This window comes from Labrus mixtus, chromosome 3 (genome assembly GCF_963584025.1).
Source record: "Labrus mixtus chromosome 3, fLabMix1.1, whole genome shotgun sequence".
Taxonomy (NCBI): domain Eukaryota; kingdom Metazoa; phylum Chordata; class Actinopteri; order Labriformes; family Labridae; genus Labrus; species Labrus mixtus.
The window spans coordinates 29,896,554-29,914,666 of NC_083614.1; the positions used below are offsets into that span (position 1 = coordinate 29,896,554).

Here is an 18,113-nt window from a genome sequence, read left to right on the forward strand (position 1 = left end):
TCAACAGGGAAGGTAACTGCTACTCGTGTGCCTGGTATAGTCTATGTGTTGTGTATCTTCATGTTTAAATTGTGTCAAGTGCAGGTGTAACTGAAATATTGCAGATGTTGTTTTTGCAGTGCCTCTGACTCTCTCTTGGTCAGGCGTTCAGTTCACATGCCTTTGGAGATGATCTGTAATTGCAGGTGTGATTTTGGACCTCACTCTAAACAGCATCTTTGCTGATGAGTTTCACTGTTTCCGCCTGAGCGTAATATTTCATTTCTATTTGGGGATTTGCACCTGCTCTTTCTCACTGACCAACTTCTAAGGGTTGACGGAAGTCAGTTTGAATCTTTTCTGGGATTGTAGACTTGACACCCTGTTTCTTAAAAACAAAGGAACAAACACATCTGCAACTGCAGGGGCTTTTGTGAGTGACCTGTCGGCTTAATGGCCCTCATGCTAACTCAATTGGAAAAATAGAGTGACCTTATATTTCATTTATTTATTGACCTGAAAATGTTGGAGATTATATCTTTAAATGGCACACTGCCAGAATGCCATCCCGCTGCCAGCACAAAAATGATGCTGTGAATAAAAGTCAATTGAACAAGTCACCCTAGTAATGTGTGTGTGTGTGTGTGTGTGTTTTGGGAGATCATGGCTGGTGACTCTGGGTGATGTAACAACATTATCTCTGCCCTTACTCATTCATTCTTCATGCATCTCTACTCCTGTCTCTCTCAAACAATGTTTTATTTGGTCGATTCAATCTTCACCAGCCCGTATAATAATGTTACCCTTACCCCCCTCCTCTTGGCATGTTATCTTTCTGTATGTGTGTGTGTGTGTGTGTGTGTGTGTGTGTGTGTGTGTGTGTGTGTGTGTGTGTGTGTGTGTGTGTGTGTGTGTGTGTGTGTGTGTGTGTGTGTGTGTGTGTGTGTGTGTGTGTGTGTGTGTGTGTGTGTGTGTGTGTGTGTTACTGGTTTAGGACTATACAAGGCAGAGCATCACTGCTGCAGGTAAACCACAGAGAGAGAGAAAGAGATGGGGAGAGGACACATTTTTAATCCCCCCCTGCACCTCCATGAGCAGATCTCTCCTTCTCTGTCTCTTCCCTTCTTTCTGACTCTCATTGATCTCGCTGTTGAGAGAGGCGGGCCAAGGGAGGCAGTGGAGCGAAGCGAGGGAGAGCGAGAAAGCCAGAGATAGAGGGGGAGAGAGAGGCACACACAGAACAGGAGCGATAGGACAGAGAGAGGCACACACTCACACAGATAGAGAGAGAGAGAGGAGGTAGAGGACTGGGACTGCTGCTGCACAGGAAGACAAGAGGGACTACATCCAGACTGACACACACTTACATGCACACACACTCACACACACACACACACACACACACACACACACACACAGACATTCACTCATGCAAACACACACAGACTGACCTACACATGCTGACAACAAAAACAAAAACATACTGAACACATGTGCCACACACACTGATAACATGCACACACTGACCATGATGCTCGCTGCGTCCTGACCAGCTATGAGGATTACACAGATGAAGATGATGATGAGGATGAGGATGAGAGCGATGAAGAGTGAGAGAGAGGGGACGCCGGCCTGTCACAGCTGAGGACCGTAGCCTGGCGGTGGGGGGTGGGGGGGGCATTGGGGGGCTGTGGAGGGCCAACCGAGTGGGGTTTACTGTGGGACAGCATGGAGCGCGGTTGATGGAACACATGCATGTGCATGTGTTTGTGTGTGTGTGGATGTGTGTGAGTGTGAGTGTGAAATGTGTGTGTGAAGACTAGGATGCCCCCCCAGCGCGGGACCCGCTAGCTAACATTAGCCACATGTTGTGCCACTGCAAAGTAGCATGCACCAACAACACCATATCTTTGATGTTTGGATGCAAGGTAGGTAGTGAGCTTTTGTGGGTTTGTGTGTGTTTGTGTGTGTGTACCAGTGAGAAAGAGACAGAGAGAGAGAGAGAGAGAGAGAGAGAAAGAGTGGGACAGGCATGCTGGGGGGGGAGAGGTAAAGTAACGGACAGTGAGAGAGAGACACTGACTGGGGCAAAATGTGCTGAGAGAGAAGTAAAGAGGTAATGACTAAGCTTGTCAGGGGATTCTGGGTTGAGGTAAACTAAGGTGAGAGTTCGTAGCCGGCAGGAGAGAGAGCTTTTTCTGTGTGTGTGTGTGTGTGTGTGTGTGTGTGTGTGTGTGTGTGTGTGTGCGTGTGTTAGAGCGGTATTGACCAGAGGAGAAAAAAGAGGTTATGTGTTCTGATTTCTGCATTCAAACAACAAACTCTTCACCATATAAATAACAAACATATTTAATCATAAGCTAAGTTATCTGACTCCTCATTCATTTGAAATCGACACTGAAAACTGAGGAATACCGTCAGCAAATATCACACAAGTTGTAAAATAAAAGAGAAGTTAATTTATTTTGAATATAAAAAGCTTTATACAATAATCAGATTTGTTTTCATTTCCTTTTAGAGTTTTAAAGTAAGAACTTGTTACTTGCCCTGAGCTGTGTCTGTTGACTTTTTACTAATTTGTCTGTTACTACTGTCATAAAATATTTAAAACTAAGTTCATCAGAATAATGTAAAATAATGAAAAATGCCAAAAAGTCGAAGATGACTTCATCAACTGTCTTCTTTTAACTATCATTTGTGCAAGAGCCAAAGATATTCAATGTACAAAGAAATCAGAAAATACAGCTGATCATCATATTTTGGATTTTAGTTCCATCACTTCTGATATTTTGCCTGTTCAGTCACCAAATGCTCAAGTTTGAAGTTGAGTCACTAAATCATTTCATTCAAATTGTCCCATTGACCCATGTACAGGGGCAATAGTCCTCATTGCACCCTCCTTGGGTTTAAATCTGACCTCTGACCTCTGCCCTTTGCTGCATGTTATCCCCACTCTCTCCTCCCAACATTTCCTGTCTCTCTTCAGCTGTCCTATCCAATGAAGGCAAAAATGGCCCCAAAAAATACGTCTTTAAAAAATAAAAATGAGGGCCTGTTTGATGAATTCAGGAAACAATAACTGAGGGTTAACATTTTGGCAAAGTACCTCCAGGTGCATTTATTTCCATTCAAGTTAGCCGTCTAGCTCAGTGGATTGTTGCACAGTGGGGCAGTGGATGGAGTAGGCGAGTAGCACTTCCTATTTATGTGTTGGGGCTGTGCTTTTCTTCACACAGCCAAAGGATGTGAAGGTTTAGGTCTTTAGGTCTAATACTAAAGTAGTCTATATGTCAAACTATAGGGAGGGATAAGTGTAAAAAGCCTCAACATGAACCGGATGGTGAACTGAAAAAAAGCCAAAATGCTCTAACATGCCAAACTTGATAAAGAATACCTTCTTCCCCCTGTTGAATCCATTTCAGCTTGTAGGGGAAGCCTTAAATTCCCAGCTATCTCTCCATGAAAAATGAAAAATGTTGCAGAGCTTATCATCCAAGCCACATTATTAAATAATTATCCCCCGTATCCCTTACGAGTGTGCTCACTTATTATGTAACGTCAGGCTATGTTGAGTGAACGAGCTTTAGCTAAAATTGGGAATCATCATCTTGTTAAGTACTCAGAAACTGTTGAGTGGAAAATCAACACATGAAATATTAAAAGGTCCATCCGAAGCGCTTAAGGAGTCGTGATGTGAAGGAACTGTTTTTACACCGTGCTGCAGCTTTGAATAGCCAATAAACAGACAGCTTAGCAAAATATGGCTCCATAAAGGGGTCTTTAAACTTTACTGAATAATGCAGGGAGATGAGAGATATGGTGAGACACACAGGAAGAAAAAATGTCATAAATATTTGTAGAAAATTTCCTTTTTTCTTGTGGAGTTTGTCTACTAAGTTCAATATAATTCTGTAGCAGGCATAAAACAAATTTGACTTCACTGTGTGAATCGAAAGAGGTTCAAACAGAGAGAAGTCTATTTCCCTCATAAATTCATGCCCAGCACTGTAATGTAAGACGATCCTGTGGGACCATTGGACTGTGTATGTGTGCATTCATGGCTCTGCTGATGTCCAGTTCAGCAGTTAGGCCATAATGAAGTGTGTGGACTTCACTTCTGTCCTATTAGATCACTTCACTATGACAGCCTGTTAGATAGAGGCAAGCCGAGAGACAACTGCTATGCTGGAGCGATGGCGAGGGGGAGAGAGAGAGAGTCAGCATGAGTGTGTGAGACATCAGGAGCCCTGCTTTTGTCCTCTACAAGTTAAAGTGGAGACGGGAGCGAGTGAGTGTGTCCTAAGGATAAGAAGAAGTTGCTCAGGGCTGCTCAGTGTGCAGATAAAAAAAAAAAAAAATTTGGGAGATGGTCGTGTTGGTCAGCTGCCATCTTCCATTTGCAGACTTCCGTCAGTTGCGTGTTGAAAGGGACCGTGCTCTGTCTCTATTATTTATATTTCCACCGTTCAGACATGGCTTGAGTCGAGGCGAGGCTTTTTTCTCATGCACCTGTGTACACCTAGTTCACTTTTTTTGCTGCATCTTTTTGTCAGTGTCATTTTTGAATTTTCAAAACTAGAGCTGTAATGATTTATAAATTGGTTGACAACCATGAAATAAGTTGCCACACATTTCTATAAAGGATTTATTAGTGAGCTAGTCAGTATATCTGTCTTGACTGGTTAGAGAGACAGCTTTATCTGTGTATATTTTCCATACACAGTATAATGATGTGAGTGCAACTAAGAATTCAACTTAAGCCCTACTCAGTATTTGTAACCATCTGTAAGCACAGGGAAACTGATTCAGTGTCCTTGAAAATTGCTGAACATCATATTTGTAGCTTGTTTATATTTTACTTTATATCTCTCACACTAATTGGACAGTTTTGTGGGTGAAGTAGTGCACCTCCACAATCTCTTGAGAATGTCTCCTTGTGCTGTTTCAGCAGGCAGTGTTCCTGGAAACTAAAGAAACTAAACTAACGTACAGTGTGTAATGAAGTGTTTGTATTTTCGCTGCGTTATGCACAGCCCACCATCCTGACTTACTGTCAGTGACGGGGGGACGTGATGTTCATTAGTGTACATACAGTAAAAGGGCTTCAAATGGGCTGGAATAGTATGCACCTAAAAGTAAGTTCAGTTCTAAACTAACAGTGACACAGTTAAATGTGTTCAGTGAATGCACATGATGGTGAACTATATATTCTCTTTGAGTGACGCTGAGGCTGTTTAAGCGCCTCACAAGATAAATCAAACACACCTTAACTAGGTCAGACATATGAACACATTCAAAATAGATGAATCTGTCCACCCTATTTCTGCTCAGGTCTGTGTACTTCTACTGATGGCATTTTACTGACCAAAGTCTTAGTTAGAATTCAGTCATGGGGGTTGTCCCCTTTCAAAGTTGAAAGATTTCTGCACCTCTTTAAAGGCTTTATGTGCGATTTCACACTTAAATATAATCAAGTAAATCCTCTGAAAATAACTCTCTGAGTCATGACTGTCTACAATGGGTGTAACACTCGAGTCCCACTGTCTGTGATGTTTTCAGAGTTTTCAGAGTCCTATCTTCACTTTGTTTACATCGCCCGGACGGCCGGCTGACTCCTCCCCTCGCGTATAAAAGTTGTTTAATTGAGGGACTAGAGAAAAGAAGAATAACATACTGTACTCACTGCTTAACTGTGTTTCTAGATCACGCTCATTTCAGGTAAATTTACATGCAGTGTGAAGATACGAGCATAATAAAGATCGCTAGCATTAGCATGCTAACACAACAATGCAGCGCGAGTTGTTTTGATTTCATGCTGGTGCTCAAGGGGCGACATCTGCTGGATCAAAAAATCACAGCAGCATTTTTTTATTGATATTCTGCTGATTAACCAACTGTGATCAATAAATCAAATTCACTGGAAAATCAAAAAAGAAAAATGTTGTGTTATTTGCTGTTGCAGGCCTGTAGTATTCCTGGCGAGTCTTTTCATTTGGACTGACAAAGTGAAGCGCCTACTTAAATACCTCCCTCCCTGTGTGCCCTCTTCCATACACTCAGGGTCTGATTGACTAAGAATGGATTGTACCTGCCAAAAACTGTGCATCATTTGCTCCTCCGTATCTGCTCCGTCCCACGGTACAAAAAGCTCCGTTCAGTTTGCTCTTGTTTTGCGTCTGAATGAGCTACTGACAGCCCCAACACGGTTTAACCCCTGATTATATCAATAATAATAAAGTCTAAGTAATATTTACAGACTTTATATACAACAAAAGTCATGCATAGTTGGCGTTGTTTTCCTGATCACTGGACATTGTGTGTGGCATCTCTTTATAAATTCTACACCAGAGTGTCAACAGGCGGGGTTCTTTCTATCCTCTCTAACTTCATGTGGCTGTTAGTGAATTACACGCTTTATTTGCAACATGGCTCATTTACAAATGGGCCATATTTTTGTCTGACTGCATAATGGGATCATTTTAACACATTTTTAACGCTTGTAAAAATCACCAACTCAAAGAGATGCTGCTTGTTCTGCATGGCAGTTAGGAAAGCGTGAGTTTTGTGAATTAGACCGTGTCTCTTTTTTCCACTCACTTGCAGAGGTTCAGTGGGCACAAAAGCCGCGCAGCATGACATGAAAATGGCCATGGCAGAGAAAGTTTGGTTAACATCGTCAACAATCACAACAAGGCACTGTGCTTTACTTCCTAACCATTCTTTGTGGACTCATCCTGCTGAATAAGTGAGTTGTGAATATGTTTGAAGTATAGCTTCAGCTTCTTCTGGGATTGTTGCTTTGAGTTCAAGTTTACTCCAGCTGGTTTCTTAAAAGATGCCAAGCCCGGCTTTTTGACGATTTATTATTATTATTATTTATTTATTTAGAATTTTGAATATAAACGCTTTGAATTACTCTCACGTCTTTTGTATTGTCTGGTGATACTTGTTTTCCCCTAGTGACCGTCCTGCAGTCACCTCCAAGTCAAATCCAGAAACAACTCCCACCTGTCTGCAAAGTCTACACAGTTATACACTTTACAGTGCTTTAAAGTACCAATAGGATCAAGAACAACAATAAAACTAATTTAACATGTCATTGTCGATAAATGAAGCTGTGCCCCTGTTCTTTTGGTTTCTCTACACGTGTCAATTTTCAGGAATTAATTGACACTTTTCTGTCCAATAGGATCCAGTATTCAAGGCAACCAATGACAAAATTGATTCAAAGTACCAGGAGAGTAAATGTGGGGAGAGAACATGCACTTTAAGCTCATACTGTACAGCAAACAAACACATTATCACCATGTTATTAAAACATGGTTAATGTCACGTTGTCATCGTGGCTAAATAAATCTGGTCATCAGCTGTTGTCTCAGATTCTGTCTTTGGCGATGAGTACTTTTGTACTCCATGCCAATAAAGCATGAGAGAGTGCGTGATGTGAGAGAATGAAAAGATACAGAGAGAGACAGAGAGAGACCGAGGCACGTGTGTGTGTGAGAAGTCCCTTACGGCAGAGGATCCCCTGCTCTTTCATATCTTACCAAGCGTGACTAACGCCTGGCTGTGCTCTGACACACACACACACACACACACACTTACAGATATAAATGAACCACACAGACATGTACAAGGATGCTGAATCTGCTCCCAATCTAGTCACGTTTCTCTGGCTACGCAAGACTGGCTGACACACTAACACATGACAGCAACAGTGTGCACGCTGTGTGTTTTTGTGTCTCTCTGTCTGTGTGTGTGTGTGTGTGTGTGTGTGTGTGTGTGTGTGTGTGTTTGTGTTCGTGTTCACAAGGCTATCTGCAGGCACAGTCCTGATTAGGGAATGCTCCTTCTAGTCAAGCAAGCAGAAACACACACACACACACACACACACACACACTTTGATGTAGAAACAGACATATTTGGTGTCTCTGTTCATTCATGCGTCGCTTGATTCAGGGTTGTTCTTGTGCCATGTGAGAATCAGAAGCCTAATATAGGATTTTAGCTGACTGTGTGTGTGTGTGTATGAGTGCAGAGGGCAGTAGCAGCAGTGTTGTGACAACGGTCTGAGCCAGGGCCTCTGCAGGGTCTTAGTGCCTGGCCGTTCAACTGCAGCTTCCAAGATTGTTGTGGGGCGTTTGCGAAACTAATGAGCGGGCCAACGGTGAATGAAAAAGATCAGAGCGCGAGGCGGAGGGGAAATGGAAATGTGCTGAAGGTCATGAGCTGGGTTCAGATCAGTTCATTATTGCCCGGGCAGTGTTTATTCCCAATCAGTGTAAATGGGGTAAACGTATGCAGCAAGGGAAGCAGAGGGAGGAGAACACACACTAACACACACACACAACCACACACACATGGACACGCGTCGATTTGAATTCACAGAAATTAGCTGATCTCAGAAGTGCCCTCCTGTGTGAGGCAGCCGCCCACTCTCTGCCCCAAAACACACATCTGAGAACACATTTAGCATCTTGTTGCTGACGGGATAAAAGTCAGCTGCGGCGTGGTCAAAATGTTGTGGCAGAGCTTTAATGTTTCATTGGGCTTGTTCTGAGAAGCCTCTTGTCAATATATAGTCGATAAAATCAACATTAATTGTTTTACACAGAAGAATAGCTTCAACGTCATTTTGATGGTACGCTGACTTATTAATATGGAAAATGCTGCGCCTAACGTTTCCACTCTGAACCACAAACCTTGTTTTTGCCATTCAATAAAGGCATTCTACTCCTGATTGAAATCATACTGTAGGCTGTTTTCAAATGAATGCACAGACAACATCAGAAGCAAAAAAAATACAACTACAGAAAAGGATGTGGTCCGAAGGAATTGTGGACTAATTATCACTATTTATATAGTTATCGCCATAGAATATTTCTTAATATAAATATAACAATTGATTGATAGATTTAAACCTTGAATTACACTAGAAGACATAGGAGGCTAAAACGGGCAACACCACAACACCCATTCTCACATTTCTTTTAAAGCACACATTTGGGAACATCCTCATTACATTCTTTCACATAAATACTCATGACGGGGAAAATACCAATAGAAATGTTTTTCAACAGTCTGGGCCTGAGAACAAAACGTCTAAATGTCTCTCTTGGGAAGGAGGTTTAATTAAGACTGCAGGCTGTGTAGTTACTGATTCAGAGAAACAGGAGGGAGCTGAATGAGAAATCACACAGGCACACTGGTTTTTGTAGTTAAATACAAGTAGTTAAATAGGACATATTGACTTTCATCCATTCCCTGGAAGCCTGCCAATCCTGTCACCATGATGGCACATACCTGACCTTTATCTGAACCTTTAACCCTGACCTGAGGCCACTTCTAACCCCGGTAACCTTTATGAAATAGACCACCTTGTACCAGTCCCCACAGTGGGCTTGTGATTGCAGGAAGGTCGGCTTCTGTTGGCTACCTACAGAGATGACATGCCAATAGGTCAAATGTCATTTTAAATGGACTGACTGTGTGGCTGTGTGGCTCTCTGCAGGGGGAGTACATCCATCTCTTCTCTGTTGCTGCAGGCTGTTTCTGTGTGATAGCGGACTTGTACTCCAGTTCAGAAAGGCTGCCTTTCTGGCATGACCTGCAGCCTTTGCATGGCCCACAAATCCTGCTAGACAATGCAGAGGCTATTGATGAAAAGTACATTTCCTAACATACGTACATGTCGTTCATTTCTCATTTGTGTGAAGGAAGAAAAAAAGACTCTTCCTCTCTGGGTCTCCCTTCTCCTTTAGCACCTTTTTCACCGGTTCATGACCAAAAAACAAATGGACAAGGCGATAATGTAATTACTGTTTGTCAGAATAAAATGAAAATCTCAGTAGCCAGTAGGTTTTCCTGAGATTATACAGTCAACAAAACATATTAGATCTCAGGGTCTGCTGCATAAAGATTACATTTCAGAAATGTCACTGTGTTCAATTCATCAGGCTCAATTGGATTACATTTCTTACTTCTTAAGATTGAGTACAGGAGCATCGTCAGTTTTGTGTCCCATATCGTTGTGCTTATAATAATGTGCTAATAATAATAATAATAATAATATAATAATAGATAATGTGAATAGACACAGACTGGAGAGAGACTTGCTAAATCCAGGAAAGGTCCAACTGATATCACTCGCTGATAACTCTGAATGCAATAGATTTTTTTTTTAAAAGAAAAGAAAGAAGAGCACACATTGAAATGTTTTAACAACAAAAAATAATTCAGACTGAAAGAAAAAGAGATGACCGTCCCCAATTGGATGATGGCAAAAAAAAAAAAATCCCATTATAACACTTTTTCCCTGACTTTTTCCCCCATGTTTGCTAAAGCACTTGTTTTAATATCACTAGGTTTGTATATATTTTGCACAAACACACCAAACACAGAACCTTGGTTATAGCCAACATGGAAGTACATTAAACCAGTAAAAAGTAAACACAGCAAAAGAAGCCCAGTTGTTGAAAGTTTGGTAAGGAACTCTATTTCTCTCCTGTTTCGGCCTGATTTGCCAGATTCAAGTCTTCTTTTCTACAGCGTGATGTTTAATTTGTAATTTAGGTTCCAGAGTAAAGTTCAGAGCAAAATGTTCATTGATTACAGAGTATATCTTAGAACAGTGGTGTCCAAACTTTTTTTCTTGCGGGCCAAAATTGTCGTGTTAGAATCGCTCGCGGGCCACAGGTTTTGTTTTTTAAAATATAATTGTAGATCAGAATCAAAAGGCTCGCTACAGAAACCCTTTAATAAAAGGAAATCAAATATTTTGATTTCTTCGTTCTACTTTATTTGTTTTTTTTTCTCAGAATCGAGCCTGTAACGTGGAAAAGCTTTCTGCATTTAGTTCAGGTCATTAAACGGTTAAACAACAGTCCGCTTGTTTGCAAAAACTTTGCATATGTTTTTTTTCATAGTTTACAAAAAAATGTGGAAAATAGTAAAAGCTGTAGATTTAAAAAACAACAACATACATGCTACTGAACATTTTCTATTTTAGGAATATTGTTCAGCCCTTGTTAACATGAAAAAGAAAAATAAGATAATGTGCCAATCTTAATCAAGGCCTCGGGCCAAAATCTTCTGATTCTTTATTTTGAAGTCACGGGCTGCAAAAAATCCCCTCAAGGGCCGCGCTTTGGACACCCCTGCCTTAGAATGACAGACTACCTTTTGATTGACAAGTCACTACTGCATGGCCTGTCAATATGGGTAAAGTGCTACAATACAACACTCGCTACCACTCTGCCAAATATGGTCACTTCTGGTTAAAATGTTTTTTTAAAAAGCAACAGCTAGAAGGACAAACTTGAGACTTAAAAATGGTTCTCCACAAACAAATGTGTAAATTCAGTGGCTGCATCCTCTATACAGTCTCTGTTATTATGGTGTAAAAAGCCTCTCAACTCGGGCAACTCTCCATGTCAGTGTTCACCTCTTAAATGAGGCTAACATGCAGCTAGCAGCCTATTAACCTTTCCACATTAGTGCTCCAAATCCTTTAAATAGGCTTTTCGCACAGGGCATACCCTCACTTTCATTAGGTGTTAAATGTCCCTTTAACCTTAGACCCAAGACAAGCCATTGGTCCAATACCTGCAATACTTTGACAGAGAGTCTATACTGCACTCAGATTGGTTGTAACGTGACTATATGCTTTTTATTAGCTGTGTGCCTTAGCCGAAATGACGCTGTTATCTCAGTGTTGATATGATCAAAGAATCTCATTTGTCTGGAGGCTTTAAAAATCCTCTTCAAACGTGTCTGTTGCTCTTTATCAGATAATTGGAACACATTTAAAAGGGCACATGAATGAGGGATGAGGGATTTTACTTGGATTCACCTTGTCACTGCGCTTCCTGGAAGGAGTGCGTGTCCCTTTGCATTTTAATATTACATTCAGGGTCGTCCTTGCACACCATGAAACAATGACTTATTCAAAAATAAACTTAGGAACTCTTTGTCCCTCCCGTTCTCAGCTTCACTGACTCTCACCACTGTACTCTCTGTCCAGTAAAGCAGAAAAAAAGCATTAGAGAATGTTTTTTAAAAGATGAAGAGAAGCGAGGGACAGCGCGTGGGAACGGGGAAGGAGACGAGAGCGAGAGGAAAAACACCGAGACTTACTGTAGAGCGAGTGAGAGATGTGGAAGAGAGAAGGAAAAAATGATGAAGGCAAAGCTAGACGAGGAGGAGAATCCCAGAGGAAGGCTTGTCTCTCTCTCACTGTCCTAATTCAGTTGTGCTGCTCATTTTGCCCCAAAACTTGTCAAGTGCAATGTGTGTGTTTGTTTGTATTATTCAAGTGTGTTTGTGTGGGTTCACATACAGTATGTATGAAGCAGAAAGCTCCGGAAAAAATGACCTCCATGCTGGCTGTGAGCACGGTGCTTACTGACAGAATGTGGACGATAAAAACATCTAATTTCACATGCATACATGCAAACACACTCATACATGTGCATACATGCTATGCTGTGCTCTTTCATGTTTCTTTGCAGATATGCACTAATCCCTTCTTCTTTCCAGCCTGACTGAATCTTTTTCTTCCTCTGAACTAAGCTCTTTCTTCTTTGTGTTCTTTCCCACTGCTTCCCAACCATGTCTGTCCTCTTTTTCCTTGACATTTCCTTTACTTGTTTACCATCCGGCTTCCTCTCCTCGCCTCCTCCCCCTCCTTCTTTCAACTTGTAGAAGTATCGGTGTCAAGAAGAAGAAGGGGCGTCACCAGGTGCCCCAAGACTCCACCAACACCACTGCCTTCAGCACCCAATGGGAGTAGCCAGAGAGCTGAGGGATGGAGGGACCCTGGGGAGAGATGGAGGGACTTTGGGGAGGGATGGAGGGACTTTAGAGAGGGATGGAGAGACTTTGGGGAGGGATGGAGGGACTTTCGGGAGGGACGGAGGGACTTTCGGGAGGGACGGAGGAACTTTCGGGAGGGACGGAGGAACTTTCGGGAGGGACGGAGGGACTTTCGGGAGGGATGGAGGAACTTCGGGGAGGGACGGAGGAACTTTCGGGAGGGACGGAGGGACTTTCGGGAGGGACGGAGGGACTTTCGGGAGGGATGGAGGAACTTCGGGGAGGGACGGAGGGACTTTCGGGAGGGATGGAGGAACTTCGGGGAGGGACGGAGGGACTTTCGGGAGGGATGGAGGAACTTCGGGGAGGGACGGAGGGACTTTCGGGAGGGATGGAGGGACTTTAGGGAGGGAGGGGTCAACATGGAGGAGAGAGGGAGGAGGCTACATCGGGACAATGGATAGGGAAAGGGACCGATCGCTTGGGAGGGACGGATCTCTGGGCCGTCACAGTGACCTGCGGGGTGCAGAGCTGGTGCAGGTGGCGGAGCGGCAGCTGTCTCATATTCAACACGTTCACGGATACGTCACGCACACACACGTCACACCCGCTCAGGTAACCGACTGCCTCTGTGAATTCAGCTCTACATCAGTACACAAAAACATCCCCCAAACACACATGTTGCCTGTCTGTTATACTTACATCTGTTCAATCTGTTCCCTATCACATGTGCTGTCTACCTGTCCGTCTGTGTTTTGGAAACACACACGCACACACACATGGCTCTGGGCGCATTGTGTGTGTCTGTCATTCACATGTCAAAGTGACTCTGGTGAGCGCTGTGTGCTCGGGCCTGATATTGCTGCTGTTCTATGAAACCTTTAGTGGATTTTATTGTTCAGCCCAAAAAGCTTGTTGAATCATGTTTGAACTCATACATTTTTAAAGCCTACTCATGCATTATTGAACTTTAGTTACAGTTTTGATCATAATGGAAAAGAAGGCAAAGTTTTCCTGCCATGTTTACAAATTATTAATATAGTAAACATCCTTCTACCAGCAGCAGAAGAGTGTTACAAATTACGACTTTGTTTCAATTTTTTATCTCTGTCTTGTCTTAAGATCAAATGTCAGTCCTGCATGAATATCACGATTGTGTTTTGACAGTTTTATTTAGAGGGAAATGTAAGTTCAGCATGAGATATGTTTGATGGTTACGTGCAAGACGCATTACTTTCACACCAGAGAGAGAGAATCCCTCATGTGGTTATGTAATGGCATCAAAAGCTCTTTGGTTAAGAAAAGGGAGAGATTGTGGTCATTGGTTAAATAAATACTGTAATAAACGTTTTGTTTCTCAGCCTTTAAGTCACTGTTGATGAAGTCTACATGTAACTAGACACGCTGTGTATCCAGGTTATATTGTGTTGGCTTCCATGTTGTCAGTTTCTAACTTAGATTTTTCCTTTACACCATAGTGCAGAAAAAGATGCTGAAGTAAATAAAAGATGAAGACATCAGATAAATTGCTCTGCAGCACAAGCTCTGACTTGATTCTAAAAATGCTGTGAGAAGGAACAAGCAAGGACTGAGATTTCGAAAGGTTTTTGGACAGTTTGATAGAAAGACAAATTAAGTGGGTTAAGGAAAGGTAGTCAGCAAGAAAATAATATGTTTAGAGAGCAAAAATGGCCGAACTACTGTCCATAATGCAATCCCAGAACAGTTCAAATGCTGTGCAGCTGTCACCGCATGACAATTACATCAAATGTAGTTATTCTCTATAAACACATGTCTGGATATAAATCCAATCTGGTCGTATACACCATGTCTCAACTCAATCTTCACTCTTGCATCTGAAACACAACAACACTTGGACAGAAGAAGTGTCAAAGCCAAAACGTTTTGGTTATCTGGTTTATCACTGGTGCAGAACGCCCTGAGATATTGACCATTGGCCCCGTACGCTTGTCAGATGAAAGCGAATGGTTAATAATATTTTCTTATCAGTATCAGCTGCCATAAACAGATAATTATATGAGACAGTATCAGCCGAGAAGAAGTGGTTGTCGTGCTTTTCTGTATTTTAAAAGAGTGTTTTTTCCACCTTCATTAAGTGCCTGAACATGACCATCAGAACCACGGGCATGCTTCAAGTTATTGTTCAGATTATGTCACATAACTGAAATTGTCACAAATGTGTTGTCACATCATTTCATGGAAAATTTCATGAAGAGTTTTAAGTAATTTGCCAGATACAGTATGTTCATTTACAATCTCTGTATGTCAACGTTGAAAATGGACTATGTCTATTATATAAAGTTATCTGGGCGGTAATACACCCATGAAATGCAATTTCTATTTCAAAGTAGTATCATGTGATATTAACTTCTTGTAGACATGGTTATGTTTTGTATTTTCTCTTTGAATGCTACGCTAAGGTAAATAATTTGATCACAAACTTCATATATTTGAATTAAATGACTAAATGTTTTTTTTTAGCTAGCTAACACGCAAAATTATAATGAAGACAAGATGAAATGAAAATGGTCATAGGTCCTGAAAAGGTGACATGTCCGTATCTAGCTAAACTCAGTGTTAAACTTTAAGTCTCATGTGAAGTGATTTATTCAGACTTCTGTCTCCAAACAAGTCCAAGCTTCTGTCTTTGATGGCTGTGCATGCATGGTGCTTTTCAAGGTGGCAGTGACACCTCCTTTTTATTAGTTGAAGTGCTGACAGAAGTGGCGGGACCTCTTTCAATACAGCTCCAGAATTAGACAGGCCCTTTATAAAAGTACTTAGAAGTCAAGGATACTGTCCTGAAATTGCTTTCATGCTCAGAGCCTTTCTTTGTATCAGGAGAATACTTTTGCAGAATGGTGTGCATGCAGGGATTCAGTCGAACGCTTGTCCCATTTCTTAGTAATGAGGCCCATTCCTATCTCTGTTCTGCACTCAGTCTGCGTCCGTCTGGCTCACCCTCTCTCTCTCTCTCTCTCTTTGTCTCTCTTTCTTTTTCCCCCTCTATCTCTCGCTCACACACACTCATAGTCGCTCAGCTTTAGCCTGGAAATCTTTTTATTTTGCTTGATTGGGCTGTATCTGTCTGCAGATTACTGCTTGCATCACTGTGCTCTCACTGCTCTGACCACACACACAAAAAACCCCTTTTTCCCATATTCCCATCCAATCACACACTGGTTTCCCCTCTGCATGTACACACACTGAACAACACACACCTCATTACGCTGCATTATGTCTGCTATCTTTCGTTAACTCTTATTTTTACATTACTCCTCGCTGAATTGTAGGTTTTATCGGTGTCTGGTTTCATATAATAATGGTCCGTAGTCAATTCAACAGCAGAAGAAAATGCAAATTAGGAACATGAAATGACTTACTACCGCTTTAAATTACAGTAGTAAAGAAGGTTTCTCCTGCAGATTCTCCGTCATTTCCCCGATATAAACCTCAGTTTTTTTTACAACACAAAAGATTGGCAGTGATTTTAAAACAGTAGACACAAAACATTTTAATAATATCTTTTAATTTTTTTAGTTTTAAGCCGTCTCTTTTTTTCTACCGTGTATCATTCTCCATTCAAATGTCATAATTTCAAAATCTTGACATGAATGACTTTCCGTTACTGTATTATTTAAACCATGAGTATTATCAAACCCACTCATATGCTGGCAGTAGTAGCTTGTTGGGTGAGTTACGACGAGCCCCTCAGCACCCTGCAGGCAGTTGGAGCTGAGCAGTGTGTGCTCTCTCTGTATGTGTTTGTGTGTCACTTCCAAGTATTTATGCGCTGTCATTCATTTGTCTCTGTGATGCCTCAGCTGTCACTCACTCACCCAAGTCCAGTCTGCCAGAAAAAGCCTCGGACATGACCGAAGCTTTTTCAATTTTGTTCCTGTAATGGGAGAAATGCTGTTGTGTAGCTCCACCTTGTGGTTAACGCCTTTATCTCACTGTGTATTGTATATAGTTCTTTTTGTGTTTCTCCTTACATTAAATGCCAAAAAAGTAATTAATTTATTACTTGATATAATACAGGTATCCATGTTTAGTGTACAGGATCAGTTTGCAGTAAATGTGGGAGAACTGCTTAAGAGATTTCGATTGTATCACTTGTTAGAAGCCATCAATACACCCTGAGTGAGCTTCATCTCCACTTCATGGTCATTGATATCCTCACTCACATCACAACACCACCTTCATCATCACTCAGATCATATTAATGTGCTCATCACCTGTCTGATGATACAAAGTCTGTGGTGAGAATCCTTTATGTGTTGTTGCATGCTGGTATGTTTGGGTATGCAGGTCTATTTAAAGAACTCCTCATTCCCAAATGGCCACAGGTGCCGGGTCTGGCATGCTTTTGTATGACAGATGGACCTGCCACCTTGGTCTCCCCATGTACATGTTCCCTTCTCTTCCTTCCCCTGTCTCTCTCTCACTCTCTCTCACACAAATACACTCACACTCACACACACACACACCCACACACACTCTATCATTTCCGGCTTCTCGCTCCCTGGATTTTCTTCCTAAGTGCACTTTTGTGTTTCTTCTCAAAAAATCATATAAATATTTGAATAGTCCATGCATACATAATATCTAGTGTAAATCTTCTTTTTTTTTTTTTACATTTATTTTACCATTTAAAAAACTCCAGGCTTTAGAAAATCCACAAGTTCCAAGTTTCCTTAAATGAAAAAAACATTTGATTAATAATGAAACAGAGGTATTACCTAATTGGTATGTTGGCAGCTGTTTAATATGTAGTGTCATGGCTCATCTGCCTTATTGGAAGATTTGTCAAACCACGTGTTCATGGAGTGCATTTTCAGAGAGTTAGTGTTTGACGAGAGCGCTGAATGTCTTCTCTTTGCCATCATCTCGGTGACGGGATGAGACTATTCACATGGTTTTAAAAGGGCTGTGTTCTTATCGAACATGGTATATTGGAGGCGTTTCTGAACACTACTGACAAATACATCTGTAGACTCAGCGAGCATGCTGGTTAAAGCACATTAGGGATTTATACACACTGATTATGTATGTGTACAATAGGTGTGCGCATGTTTGATAAATGCAGACTTGTTTGTACTTATTCAACATTTTATTCATAAGACAGAAACCATTTCAATGCACTCTTGATATATGAAGGCCCGGGACTTTAGAGTTGGTTCTTTGCACGGACAAGAGTCTTGTGCTTTGTCTCCTTTTGCGTTGTGAAAACTAGTATCCTAACCTGTGTAAAAAAAAAAAAAAAGTGCAGTCCACGTTGTATTTTGTGCGGTGCTGAG

General features: G+C 41.5%; 1 protein-coding gene across 7 annotated transcripts in view; it reads left to right on the forward strand.

Annotated features, from left to right (window-relative positions):
* Nucleotides 1–18,113, forward strand: part of LOC132970788 (discs large homolog 1-like protein) — a 124,365-nt gene that overhangs the window by 19,293 nt on the left and 86,959 nt on the right. For 2 of the 7 annotated variants that reach the window (XM_061034522.1, XM_061034524.1), the window contains exon 1: nucleotides 13,205–13,407. The exons of 4 other annotated variants lie outside the window; for them this stretch is intronic. In XM_061034522.1, the coding sequence (XP_060890505.1) occupies nucleotides 13,249–13,407 (159 nt within the window). In that variant the 5' untranslated portion in view covers nucleotides 13,205–13,248. Of the gene's footprint in view, nucleotides 1–12,681; nucleotides 12,841–13,050; nucleotides 13,408–18,113 lie in introns of those variants that run through there. One more of the 7 variants, XM_061034526.1, reaches the window with a different exon arrangement.